We start from the raw sequence: 13372 nt of genomic DNA, 5'->3' as shown, positions 1-13372 counted from the left end.
GATGACCCGTGGGGCATAGGGGTTGTTCAGATCCCGGTGAGGGCAAAAACAGCAAATTCGAAGCACGACAAACATGTTGCAGAAGGGAGTTACGTGATATTCCGGATATAGGATATCCATAACGCCGTTACAGAACAAACAATCGGCTATATGAGACATGATCTCAATTCCCGGCAGACACAGCCGTCATTCATGTATCTTTCTCATTTCTTTTGCATTTCATCTCATACACCCCGTATCTGTCACGCTGAAAGTCAAGAATATGCCGCCCGAAGATCCAATTCGATGCACCCTCGCGTAGGTGAACAGCTGCTAAGTCATATATGTCAGCTGATATCCTAATCTCGGCTCGCAGCTGCCTGAATTGCCGCGCAGCCAAGGTGAGCGACAGCTCTCATGATGCAGATCCTCGGCTCATTCTGTAGGCAAAATGCGTTGTACTACCAGATGCCGGCCCTTCGCTCAGTACCAAAAGCTGCAATCGTTGTGGTAAGTGCAGCACTCGGTGACGGGATAAACCTGACGAACCGCCGGTGACATAGTGAAATACGGCTTGGAATGTTTGCACTCCAGCAGGCGGAAGCGGGGTACTGGTCCGACTGCAAGGGCATTGATGAAAGCGAGCATGTCAGTGCAACCACCGGCAGACGATACTTGTCAGTTGCTACCATCGTCAGGCGTCATTCCACCGACATCCCGTGAGGCTGCTGGCCGTAAACAGCCATCTTTCCATGCTGGCCAAGGTAGGGAAATTCAAACCCGCCCCATATTTGATCCTGGGTCTAGTGGAACAATCGACACGGTTGGATCAGGGGGCCAGACTGATCTATCGCGGCGAAGACAAATCGATGTTACGGATCATCTTGATCCGCATGTTGGCGATTCTCCGCCCCCGCTATTTACAGGCGAACCAGGAACTTGGTTCGACACACATAGCCATGCGAAACGCGGTTCGAGCTGTCCGATCACTCCCTGCAATTCCCGAGATAGTCCAGGTATGTCGCACAACGCGCGTCAGCAGCTTGGAAATGACCTATGAGATATGTGCACGCATAGTTCACCTGTCACTGTTGAGCTTGCTAGAAGCGAAGGACCTTGTGTTCAAGTGAGCAGTGTTCCTCGTGAATCATTTCCCATCCAAGCGGGCTGGGGATTTGACACCGATGGCTAAGTATCCCCTAGGTTTGCAGCATATCTCAATCCGATCATTGCCATTTTTGATTCAAATGGTGAATGCATCCGAGTGGAGAAACCACTGGCGAAGCTAAGCCGCTCTGCCTTCTAGACGATCTCTATGCTTCGATTGAGCAGCAATTCGTTCTGCTATCATCTGTTCTAGCGGTCTCAGCCAAGTTTTTCCGGATCGACCTCTCTGATGTGCTCATGTCGCATGCTCAGATCTCACTTCAACGGGCCATCTTCGCAGGAGAGTGCTCGATCTCGCTTATCAAGGCATTAATTGTCTTGGTCTTCTGGAAAGATCCTGCGGACAAATCCGCCTGGACCAAGATTGGTATCGCTCTCAGGCTGAGCTATCAGCTGAGCTTGCACGAGATCAGCTGCAGCACAGTCACCGAGCAAGACTATGAGCAGAAGAGGGATGGTCAGCGAACGTGGTATTGTGAGTGTTAAAGCGATCGGAATGACGCAAAGGAATGAGCGAAGCTAAAATAATATACTCCAGGTCTGTCCTGTATGGATCGCTCGTGAGAATCTCTGCATCAAGGCTTTGCAAACATTGTCGCGCTGACTGTGAGCCAGATATTCCGACATGTTCGATTTACCTGTGACGACGAAATTGGAAGAGTATGGAGACGTGAGTACATCGCTCTTTCCGTGCCAGATGCAGGCTCATACCGATGCGGCAAATTAGATCGAAGGCTGGGTGGGACGATTAGCAAATTCGCCTCACAACGCAGCAGATTGGCATCTCGCGTCATCCATGACGTGAGTTAAGATATTCGACGCAGGGAGCTCACTTCGGAACTCAGCATCGCTTCTGCTCATCACACTTGGATGAATTACAAGCGTCGAAGGCACGCCATGCCGTCGGACTGGAAGCGGGATGTCATGTCGGACCTCGAGACCCAGTTCCTTCGACATATTGAACGATGGTTTGGTCCTTCATCTCGTATGTTCTGTCCTTTCATAGCCACACAGCATCACTGACTTGCTCGACAGCTCTGAGCGCCATCGAGAGGGATTTCCTGCTTTGGTACGATTACAGGCTGATAGTCAATATCAAATTCGAACGACTGGAGAACGCCTTGTCGTCTGATGCGGCCGCCCTCTTGGAAGACACCTACAATGCTGCTCGTATTTTCGTGGATCAGACGCGTGTAGTGGCTGCGAATGGCTCCTTGCTGTACCTTCAAGACGCGACGGCGGTCCACTTGTCCAGCTTGGGGATCCTATTGTACAAGGTGGGCAATATCATCGCTTCGAGTGGCTACTGACAGTCATGACAGCTTTTCTGGAAGTTTTCAACAGCTCGAAGACGATCTGTGATTTCCATGATCCAAGAGATGCGGCAATACATCCAGCCTCTGGCTGACGACCGACAGAGATTATATGCGTTTTACATCGCGCGATTCCTAGATCGTCTGCTTCTCAAGATCAAGGTCGAGTCTCGCATGCCAAGCAGGGCTGCATCCCCGGCAGATCTCGACTCCAGCACGTTTGCTCTCAATCAACAGCTGATGCAGACGACGCTGCCGCAAGGAGGCGGGGACGTGAGTTTGGATAGCTACATCTTCTGGGAGATGCATGACTGACCAAGAGTCTAGACACAAGAGGTCTTTCCTCTGGATGCTTCGCTTTTCCCATCTCTCACATCTACAGAAGACGCGTATTGGTAGGTCTCGAACATTATGAGACAGGAATGACCTCGCTTACCCTCGTGTAGGTCCTCACTACTGGCTGACCCGTTTTTTAGCGAGTTCTTCGCGAATATACAGAGCTGACATGTATGCTCTGTTCAATTGCATCGCTTTGAACGTAGAGATCAAACTCATAGCTGTTGCGCTTAGATCGTATCATGCATGCAACCTAATTGTATGGCGGCTTTAGGTGTATCTGCTTTCCCGCCTTTGTCCAGAGTGCAGGGTGGAGGACAGCCGGGATAAAATGAGATCGCGGCTTTTTGAGCGCCGTTATGTGGGACTTGCGGTCCGGCTACCCAAGAAAATCGTTCAATATCCCTCTGTACATGGACAATCCACCGAATACTTGCCGGATGCAGACGCTCTCTGCTGAGCTGCTGGACCTATGATGAGTAGCGCACGACCCAGCCCACATTTTGTGATCAATCAGGAAGTTATATAGCGTCGAGATGTAGCTCTCACTCTTACACCAACCTCGTTAGACCGTTTATGCTGTATCCCGTCAATTCTCGACATGCGCGTGACTCGACCTCCGGCCGTCGAAAGGCTACCCAAAGACAGATATCAAGTGACTCTGGCGGATGGGTCGCCATTCTTCATACGCGGGGCGGAATTCCAGAACTCTTCCTGCTCTTCGGCGCAGTACATGGAGAAGATTTGGCCTAAAGTCATAGCGCAGAACGTCAATACTGTTTTAGGACCGATTGCTTGGGAGGACATTGAACCAGCAGAAGGAGAGTTTCAGTGGGACTTACTAGATGCTCTGATTGTTGGAGCTAGATCGCACGGTCTGAGATTGATTTTACTTTGGTTTGGAGCATGGAAGAATGGTACGTCGGCATCTTCCTAGTCGATCGCTCTGACTGACCTGACGATACAATCGAAGGCAAGTCAACGTATGTCCCAGGCTGGGTCAAAACCAATCCCACACGATTCCCTCGCGCTCGCATCCAGACAAGTCCAGGTTCGCCGGCAGTCATCGCAGATGTCCTGTCCCCCCTTTCTCCCTCCGTGCTGGCTGCAGACCAAAAAGCCTTTGTCGCTCTGATGGAACACCTTCGAGAGACCGATCAAGATGATGGCACTGTCATCATGATGCAAGTAGAGAATGAAGTGGGACTTCTAGGAGACTCCAGAGATCGGTCGAATCTAGCAAACCAGGCTTTCAGCGCTCCGGTTCCTGATGAGGTAGTGGAACGACTGAAAGACGCAGCAAAGTCCGGGCATCTCAACTCCTTGATCACCGCCAACCTCCCCATGCTGTCTGACAACGATTTTTTATCACACAAAGGGTTCTCATGGCAAGAGACTTTCGGAGTCTCGCTTCACACAGACGAATTATTCATGGCATATCACTACGCCAAATACATCGATTCCCTCGCTTCTGCCGGTCGCCAGATCTACGACATCCCCTTCTACACCAACGGGTGGCTGCGGACTGTCAACGCCGTACCTTCATCTACAGCTGGAGGAGGAGCATTACCTGGGGAATATCCTTCTGGAGGTCCGGCTGATTCTGTCATCGACGTATATCACCTTTTTGCTCCCAATCTGCTGTTCGTCAGCCCGGACATATATTTAGTAGACTACGAAGAGATCTTCAAGGCTTATACACATCGTGGCCAACCATTATTCATACCTGAACATCGACGGGATGAGTATGGAGCTATAAGGATCTGGCAGGCTATAGGTGACTATAATGCCATCTGTGTCTCCCCATTCGGGGTTGATACACTGGATCCGCACGATTCTCCTTGGACAAAGCATTACGGACTACTTAAGAAGGTCGAACCATTGATTTTGGATGCATGGCGAAAAGGCAGTAATGTAAGCGGCTTCTACTTTGACGCATTTTTGCCGGGTCAAAGCGATCCCTCCATTGCCAAGGAAGTAGTCATGGGAGAATGGCACCTGCGCTTTGAGCGGGCGAAGATCTTCGGGCACCCAGCCGCTGGGTACGGACTAGTCATCCAAGAATCAAAGAACGTGTTTCTTCTGATAGGAGAAGGGTATATGGTCACATTCGCATCCACAAGTTCCCAGTCATCTTTCAGCGGAATATTAGCTTTTAACGAGATGGAGATGGTAGAAATAGGGAGCAATAAGATGCGGAAGATTCGAACTTTAAATGGCGACGAGACGAAGAGCGGAGCGGCAGCCGTCATGCCTACCTGTGGATCAGGTCCAGACTACGGAGACTTCCCGATCGCGATCACGATTCCCGGTGAGACCTCGATAGCTACTTGTGAGGTTTACAGTTTATCAGATGATTCTGCATTGTAGGTCACACATAAGATGAATAGGAGATGGATGGGTATAGCATGGGTTGTAATTACCCTAGGCGTTGACGGTCAATTTTTGCGTTGCCGCTGACAGCTTCTCTACCCCATCAAGCTTTTCTACGACCCTTTCGTCCCCGTTTGCGCCCACATGTATAGTGTTCTTGGGAATCCATAGCCAGTCTTGCTCGTCCGCAATATCAAGTTGGGCCAGATTTCTGCCCGACTTTTCACCTTCTTCTATCCCATTGGCGGGTTCACCTGGCTTTGACGATCTCCATTCCCACATCTTGGTGAACTGTTCCGGTTTTCTCTCTAAAGCGTTCACCACATGTTCACCCAACACCGGTAGAAACTTGAATCCGTGTCCTGACCCACCTGAAGCGACGAACAGCCCGTCATTGTATCCAGGAACGTAATCTATCACGAAGGAGTTGTCGATCGAATCAGTATACCAGCACATCCGGGTGTCCGTGATACCAATTTCCTGTATCAAATGGATCAGCAAAATGTAGCTAGCCCCACATTTCTGCACAATGAAGCATACCTTCAACTCCGGGAAGATCTCAGCAATGACTGTCTTGATATGGTCGATAGCTTTCTTGGGCAGATTGACAGCTTTGTCCGTGGTATACTTGGTTCTTGGGACCGATAGACGCCTACACACCTTGCGATTTGTCACTTGATCCTCGTATTTCCGATGAATTAGTGATTGGACTCACTTTCCGGTCTTAGGGTGTGTCTGAAAATTGGTCCATTTACGACCTCGATCTGCATTGGGAAGTACGACATCAGCACTGGAGATGACCCGGCAGCCCAACTATACTCACACCCAATCTTAATCTGACCCTCAGGTGTGCGTGGGAACCCGTAGAATCTACAAGCAGTAATATCAGTCAAAACCAAAGAGCCTCGCCGTGACATTCTGGCTCACCCTCCAAACTCAGGACTGCTCTTCCCCATCAGTCCATACGCCCATACTGGGAATTTCTCGGGTGAGAACTGCAAGCGGATTTGTCAATCTCTGTCTACCAGCACATAACTTGTGATGCGATGACTCACTTTATCCCATAAGTCCTGCCGGTCTTTGGGCAAAGTGATGGTGACAACGGATCCTGCGGTCGTCTCGAGAAGGTTCTCCACTTCTGGTATTATGCTTGGAGTCCATCCACCGCCTTGATTTTTTCCATTCAACATTCAACGCCTGGACAAAGATGAGACTAGAAACTTGACTCACCAGCAACGATCACCACATCTGCAGCATGCTCTTTTCCGTCGGCCGTCCTCAATCCAGTGACCTTCTTGCCTGTCTCCCCATCCTCACTAAGCAGTTCCTCGAATTTACCGACTTCTGGACCAAGTACGAACTTAACACCTGCTTTCTCAGCAAGATGCCTTGCCCAAGTACATGCTTTGTCGGCGTAGGTGAAACCAGCTGAAGTATCGATAAATCCATTCAGACCTCCTCCTCCAGCTTTTTCCAAGGCGTTTATCTTTTCTTTCCAATGCGTGGAAGGATCTTCGGCTTCCTTCTCCCATAGCCTTTGCAGATCAGCTTTATCGAGCTACATTCATCCCTGATCAGCTTGAGGCCAATCTTTACCGCTTGAAGCCCAGAGAGACTTGACGCACCAGCACATGTTGATGATGTCTCAGTCCAGCTTTCTCGAGTGCGTCTAGACTCTGCTGATCGAACTCCGACAATTGACCCCTACCAGCTATCCTCAAGAATCCATTGGCGACCAACAGCTTGTCATTTGGTGTGAGGCCATGAGGTAAGTCTTCTGGAGCGGAATCCGCGATTTGTCTGTTCCAGTCTAACCATATTTCCCGTCCTGAGAAGGCTAAATCCTGATATTCGGTTTCATTTCCGCTGCGACAGGGAAGCACAATGTTAGATTCGCAGCATATACGGAACAATAAAATGTTGGAGACTGACTATGAACATCTGTAAACCTTGTTGACATCTGCACTAGCAGAATCGCATCCATCGCTAGGGTTATATGCGTTCTTGTGATACGGTTGATAGTCGAAGACAGTTACGTCTTTATACCCTCTTTTACTGAGATGCAACGCGGTCGAAAGGCCAAATACCCCTGTGAATAGATTAGTATCAACTATAAGCCAAACAGCTAAATGCTATCCTATCTGCTCACCGGCACCAACGATGGCTATACTCCTTTCGGTCGATGTCATCTTCAGGAAAGGTCTCCTAAGCTTTTTGCTGCAATTTACGGTCTCGTCCAGTGCCTTTCAGACTCCTTTTTATGCTTCGAAAAGTCGGGTGAAGTCGCTTGTAAGTCAAGGAAGAAGACCTCGGAACAGACATGATGATAGACTTCTTGGTATTGAATCTATCAAACATTCAAAAACACGCAAGATGAACAAAGATTGATCGGGTCACCGCGACAGTCAAGATGAGCGATGGCGCGATCTAAGAGACAATCACGACACCGTAGACGGCTAAATCCGAACGCAATCTCACAACCAGTTTGGTCTTCAATTCTGATGAGGATGGGGCAGAGCAATCGAGAGCGGCAAGCGGCTGAGACAATATGTGCATTACAATGTCTATGACCTTAGAGCGTATATCGTTCGAATTGAATGTATGAGAGATCACTGCTTCTCGACCCAGACACAAAATCGAAAAAACACCTTGGACTACAACATAAATCAAGGTGTGCGGCCTCATGAAAGCAGACTTTCTCCGTGCCAGTCTCGTGTTGCCTGAATTCCGCAGCTGTCATCTCACTTGCGATGAGCGCCGTCACACTCTTCTTCGACAAGATCGAACTGAACAACCAAAGGCCATCAGTCCATGCATTTCCATAGGGCGATTAGAAAAAATCCTCACGAAAGGCAATGCTTCGAATCTACCAGCTTCTTCCGTACCGATTTCTTTACAGCTGTTCGCAATTTTAGCTTGATGGAGACGTTATCACAAGGGAATCAACGACTCACGTGAATTCTGCTACCTCGGCAGATATACTGACTGGCTTGGATCCAGTCATAGCTGCTGCAGCCTCAGCCAGAAGAATCGTCCTACACTCGTTCTCCAAGCTATCCGTCACGAGCATACCATAAGCTATATCTCACAGAATACATCTGGTCATGAACGTATCACGCCGCTTCTTCTGACAGCAAGGTACATGCCGATGAGAATTCAAGCACTCACAGCATAAACCACGAAACGGCACTTTCGATACATCCCCCGACTGTCAATAAGCCATGATTCTGCATAATCAATGCCTTCTTTCCCCCTATTTGATCTACTATCTGCTTTGACTCGTTCGCAGACAGTACGACTCCATTATGGTCCGCGTACAGATCAATGTCGTTCCAGAAGATGGCTGAATCTTGCGAGTAAAACGGTAAATTTCTCCCCAAAGTTGAGAAAGCTTTTCCGTGAGGTGAATGAGCATGCACAACGGAATCGACTTCTGGTCGGGCGGCATGGATGGCTGAATGGATGACGAATGCCGCTGCGTTATATCGCTGTTGATGCGGTTTACCGCCCATGACTATTTTGCCGTGATGATCAACCATGAGAAGATCGCTTGAGGTCATCCGCGAAAAATGTAAGCCGTATGGGTTTACCTAATCATAGGACGAAGACATCCCGAGATCAGCGCATGCGCGCGAATCAAGCCAGAGAGTCGCAGAACTGTTTCTTAAGCTCAGACCCAGGTCCAGACCCCGACTCAGACTCACCCAGAAACAGTCTCTGTCAACTGGATCACGAGAAGTCAAGTGTCCAGAAGCACCTTCGCCTGATACCGCCAAAGAGCTTGTCAATGTGGCCCCGAGGCTTGCCTTGCCTTGCCTCACAATGAGTGTGCATATGGGTCGCTAATAACTCACACATGCCCTCTCTCGCTATCACTCGATACGCTAAAGCCAGTCTCTCCTTCACATATTCCCTCTCCGCGTGTTTATCACTGAAAGTCGGTGGAGGTGGACCGAAATCAAATGATAGATCTGCTGTCGGTGCGGTCGGATTCGACGAGGAAGCGGCGACCATTTTGTCGCTCTCTCTGTCAACTTGATGTTTTTGCCGACTGTTTTATTGGTACCGGTGGGATAAGTACCATATATATACAAGTCTGCAAAGCGGCAACGGTTAATACTCTACCTCTCATTTGTCATCTTATCTTCTCACGATAGTTTACAACTACGACCCTTTCGGAGTTGGCCTGCAATTGTTATCGGGAGTAAACAGGCTAAGCGCGTCTTCTGACGCCGGCGTTTAACAGTTGCGCATCATCTGAGCCCCTTCTCTGATCACAACTTACAGCTATGCGTATTCCCATAGTCATTGTAGCAATCCTACTACTCTCAAGCACATCGTCTACATCGCATCCGGCCTGGACATTTGACAACTGCATACTGTCTTGTGTCCCGAGCTATCGTTAAAATAATCATATCTCACTATGGCCGCCCGAGTATCTACCAGAGTATCTATAGCTTGGTCCGGAACCGAGCCTATCGAAGATACGGACACCTTAGTCCTTACTATCGACGGGTATTCGCTGGACTTACGGGTCTTCATAGATGGAAAGGACAAAGGCAGTATAGATTGGTCGACTGTGGCTCATGTAGGCGAAATAGAAGGTTCCACTAAAGGTACGTCATTCAGTCATTTGTATAGACTTCATCCCTTACATGCTCCGTCAGCATGGTGTACCGACGATGTAGTGACAGGGCCAGGTCCAGCGTAGCTCACCACGGGGGACTGCTGTAGAGAATCCAAAACTACGATGGGATCATATCATCGATAGCAGACCCGAAACGGACATGCCAGATCAAGGAGTCTTCGAAACTCTTCTCAACGGAAACGTGACGGAGACAGGAACGATGTTCAACCCAAAAACCAATCTATACGAGCCATACGTAGAGACCTGGCGTAGAAAACAATTACCTGCCGGACAACCTTATTTCGTGATACAGAGCAAGCAAGAGGATGTACAAGCCTACATAGGCCGAGTTGGTAACTACGCTTTGGGCTTAGCGAAAGATCCCGATGGGAGATATTACGCTTGTCGGGATGAGTTGGTAGAAGGCGAGAGCAAGTGGAAGAGAATATACGAGTTTGGTCAAGTGGGAAGATATTTACCGGAGTTGCCGGTCGACGTTACTCAAGAATGGTCACGAGGTAAGACGATAGAGTTAGGGGGAAGTGCATGGGAGATCAAGACTATAGGTAAATTGTAATCACCCGTTTCATCTCGCCGTCCATAGAGGGTGGCCAGATCAGTCAACCTATACAACGAATATTTCCCAATCATTCTCCCCGAGAACATCCAGCCAATCTACAAAATTCGAGCCGTCACTGTTTTTCTTCCATTGCTCATGCACGATCTTTCGTGATCGTTCAACATTCCGGAATCCGAATTCATTGCTGTGGACGACAAACATCGAGGATCAGTATTGCATTGTAATAGTAGGGGAGCGCCGGAAACCTACTAGATATCTTCGTATATCCTATCACTCCTCTGCCTGTCATCCAGCTCCTCCTCTTCTTGACCACCAGGTATCGAGCACAAGGCAGCTAGAAATATGACCCAGTGTGCTGAGCATAGACCAGGCAGATTCTGGTCAAACATGGCTTCTAACAGTGACAGACATTGTCTGACTAGTAGACGAATATTGAGTGAGGAAGGAGGTTCGCAGAGTACGAAGCATCTCAGCTGCAGTAAACAAGCTGTTCTGAAAGCTTCGTGAAGATATCGATGGGCCTGGATATGAGGCTTGGCTGGGACGATTTACAGCTTGGTGAGCTATACACTAATGTGATGAAGCACAATGTGCTCACCCAAGACGAGTTCGTCCAATCTTGTTTTTTCCTCATTCAGCTCTGCTTCGATCTGCAGAGCAGGCTTGACAACGTCCAGCAGGTGCTCATCACTCCATCCCTTGCCCTTTCGTGACCGTCGAAGTCGAATGAGCTCGGCCAGCCGGTGCATCCTGGAAAACAGGGGTAGACTGACACCAGTTAGTGTATGAAGGGTGTCTAATCCAGCTCGACTATATTTCTGGGCGAGAGATTTGGGTACCATAGGTGCGCGGGTAAAGATGAAGGATCCCTGCATTTCCTCTTCAGCTTGATACCCAATTACTACTCGAGATTACTTACCAGTACATCATGGTACAGTAGGTTTTCGAAACTATGCAGTCCCGTTTTTCAGCTTGAAGCCCAAAAGCGGAGAAATAGCTGAAGAACTAGCTTAGGAAGTCACTCACAAGGAAGTGTGCATAGACTCGGGTTGAGAGTCGAGATCCTCGCTTGTGAACACATAGGGAGCGAGTCGAGTGAGATGTTGAACGACCGGACTAAATCCCCATACGTCTCCTCGACAGATCTAGGTTCCATGGATGTGTAAATAAGGAAAACCATCTTTCAGAGTATTAACACGCGTCTAAACTCACCTTGAACTGCATAATCATCAGAGCAGCAGCTAGCAAAGTCATCTTCTCCGTATCTTTATCGTGGTGATCTGCAATCGCTGCAGTCCTTTCATTTCCCCTCTTATCGAACAGTTGATCCATCCTCGTATCCAGATGATTCGTGGCCTGTACGCTGAATTTCTCACTGACAGCTTCATATTTCGCCAAACCACGATTGACCATATGTCTAGCTGCCCAAGCTAATATACTCAAGTGTAGACTTTGCCCAGCAGGTCCCCTACCAGCGGTCATATTCGCTAATTTTGTGAACGATTCGAAGGCGCTAGGTGCGGATTCTCCCGTGCACGATACCAGTCGTGATAGCGATTCGTGGAAATAGTTCAGCACTGCTGCTTGGGAGCTGCCGGGCGGCGTATCGCCTGACGGCGAACGTGAGGGTCTACGAGAGCCCGTACGCGATCTGATTGGTCTCATGGGGCCGGATTCTTGATTGGCGACAGGCGCGATAATGGACGGATCGATGACGGGATTAGTGGATGGGGGGGTTTGTTGTAGAAGTACGCTGTTTAGCGAGTCGAATGCGTTGAAAGTCTGAGCTGTTGGCACTGCAAGACAATCTGCTGCCCATAATTGCAGGGTAGCCTGGTTACATCTTTTATGAGCTGGCATTAATCATGGCTTTATAGGTGGACGTCGCTCACCTCATCGAGATTTCCATTACCAGACAGCCAATCCAGTAGACCCGTATCATCATTAGAAGGCATATTATTATTGGATATGTGAGGATCGATGCTCGGATCGAGTAAGGTCGCAGCATCTGAACTTGTCGGAGGATTGATATTGAGATTGTGGGGCAAGCCATTCTGCTGATGATTCGAGTTCCCTCCATCAACATTTCCGAATATCCCCACAAAGTCATCCATTGTGTTGGTCACGGGGAACGATCGCATGGCATCGCTCGATCCCATCATGAAAGGATGAGGTGGATCGTCAGTTTGCGAGAGAAGGTTGGCTATCGAGGGTGCTGGTTGTATAGAAAGAGCAGGAGGATTGACGATCGATGGTGAAAGGGGCGGATTGGATGGTCTTGAGCGTCGGCTAGGTTGCCGAGGAGTATCATCGGGAGGCCAATTGCATTCCTACGATACGCGTAGATGATGAGGTCAGTTCAGGTATCAAAGTACTATACTTTGATGATATTATGCGAAACCCCGCCTGCTATGTGAGATGAGCAGAACGTACTAATTGTAAACGTCCACAGGCTCCGCAATTGGGTTTGTTCTGATCGCACAGCTTCCTTCTTTTCCTGCAAGTGAGACAACCTAATTTACTCCTAGTTACCTTCCGCCTCTTCCTCCCAGGCGAGAGAGCTTGACTGGTAGCATCATTGGACGGTCTCGAGCTGCTAGCTGGACTGGCCGGTGAGTTTCCGTTGGCGCTGATTCTCGAGGATGAAGCCATAGGTGATGCTCGTTGCAATGAGCCTGAACCGGGAGTCGGTGGTATAGCTGTTGGTGGTGACATCCTCTGGTGTTTTCTCCTGTACCTATTCCACCCTGAGTCGGGTGATTATGTTCGCCTTCTGATGTGACGAAGAACAAGATGAAACATGATTACCCGATCATTGCACAATATAGAAAGATGTCTTTGGTGCGTGTAGCGAAGTGATTATGCAGATATTGAAGCAAGCATGTCAACATTAGCCGTAAGCGCCCATCATAAATGACAATTACGATCACATCCTAATGACAATCACAAAGTCTGCTCATCACGTGCGCTTCAATCGGTGGTCGGATTACGACTTGT

At 48.9% G+C, this 13372-nt stretch overlaps 6 protein-coding genes across 6 annotated transcripts; 3 read left to right on the top strand and 3 right to left on the bottom strand.

Annotated features, from left to right (window-relative positions):
• Nucleotides 1-262: 262 nt before the first annotated feature.
• On the top strand, nucleotides 263-2963 carry I303_104131 (uncharacterized protein; the record flags this gene model as incomplete). The annotated part of the gene is made up of 15 exons (XM_065968910.1): nucleotides 263-297; nucleotides 356-380; nucleotides 426-489; nucleotides 543-995; nucleotides 1057-1105; nucleotides 1183-1229; nucleotides 1286-1621; nucleotides 1685-1706; nucleotides 1762-1816; nucleotides 1874-1947; nucleotides 1992-2131; nucleotides 2182-2423; nucleotides 2469-2732; nucleotides 2787-2854; nucleotides 2936-2963. 15 exons carry the CDS (start codon nucleotides 263-265, stop codon nucleotides 2961-2963), a joined length of 1902 nt encoding a protein of 633 aa, XP_065824982.1.
• A 433-nt stretch (nucleotides 2964-3396) lies between these two features.
• On the top strand, nucleotides 3397-5165 carry I303_104130 (uncharacterized protein; the record flags this gene model as incomplete). The annotated part of the gene is made up of 2 exons (XM_018408186.1): nucleotides 3397-3712; nucleotides 3769-5165. 2 exons carry the CDS (start codon nucleotides 3397-3399, stop codon nucleotides 5163-5165), a joined length of 1713 nt encoding a protein of 570 aa, XP_018263397.1.
• Nucleotides 5166-5219: 54 nt separating this feature from the next.
• I303_104129 (uncharacterized protein) lies at nucleotides 5220-7357 on the bottom strand (the record flags this gene model as incomplete). Its single annotated transcript, XM_018408187.1, has 10 exons — nucleotides 5220-5648; nucleotides 5709-5820; nucleotides 5884-5932; nucleotides 5992-6038; nucleotides 6096-6163; nucleotides 6224-6336; nucleotides 6399-6726; nucleotides 6794-7034; nucleotides 7101-7257; nucleotides 7318-7357. The coding sequence occupies 10 exons, from the start codon at nucleotides 7355-7357 to the stop codon at nucleotides 5220-5222; spliced, it is 1584 nt and encodes a 527-aa protein (XP_018263398.1).
• Nucleotides 7358-7909: 552 nt separating this feature from the next.
• I303_104128 (uncharacterized protein) lies at nucleotides 7910-9182 on the bottom strand (the record flags this gene model as incomplete). Its single annotated transcript, XM_018408188.1, has 6 exons — nucleotides 7910-7954; nucleotides 8016-8067; nucleotides 8123-8221; nucleotides 8337-8758; nucleotides 8873-8931; nucleotides 9023-9182. The coding sequence occupies 6 exons, from the start codon at nucleotides 9180-9182 to the stop codon at nucleotides 7910-7912; spliced, it is 837 nt and encodes a 278-aa protein (XP_018263399.1).
• Nucleotides 9183-9591: 409 nt separating this feature from the next.
• On the top strand, nucleotides 9592-10372 carry I303_104127 (uncharacterized protein; the record flags this gene model as incomplete). The annotated part of the gene is made up of 2 exons (XM_018408189.1): nucleotides 9592-9784; nucleotides 9903-10372. 2 exons carry the CDS (start codon nucleotides 9592-9594, stop codon nucleotides 10370-10372), a joined length of 663 nt encoding a protein of 220 aa, XP_018263400.1.
• Nucleotides 10373-10420: 48 nt separating this feature from the next.
• On the bottom strand, nucleotides 10421-13090 carry I303_104126 (uncharacterized protein; the record flags this gene model as incomplete). The annotated part of the gene is made up of 8 exons (XM_018408190.1): nucleotides 10421-10559; nucleotides 10625-10913; nucleotides 10974-11244; nucleotides 11295-11325; nucleotides 11402-11520; nucleotides 11588-12208; nucleotides 12268-12705; nucleotides 12809-13090. 8 exons carry the CDS (start codon nucleotides 13088-13090, stop codon nucleotides 10421-10423), a joined length of 2190 nt encoding a protein of 729 aa, XP_018263401.1.
• Between the last annotated feature and the right edge of the window lie 282 nt (nucleotides 13091-13372).

This window comes from Kwoniella dejecticola, chromosome 5 (genome assembly GCF_000512565.2).
Source record: "Kwoniella dejecticola CBS 10117 chromosome 5, complete sequence".
NCBI classification, from domain to species: Eukaryota; Fungi; Basidiomycota; class Tremellomycetes; order Tremellales; family Cryptococcaceae; genus Kwoniella; species Kwoniella dejecticola.
The sequence above is the reverse complement of the archived record's forward strand: the minus strand, read 5'-3'. Positions and strand labels throughout refer to the sequence as shown.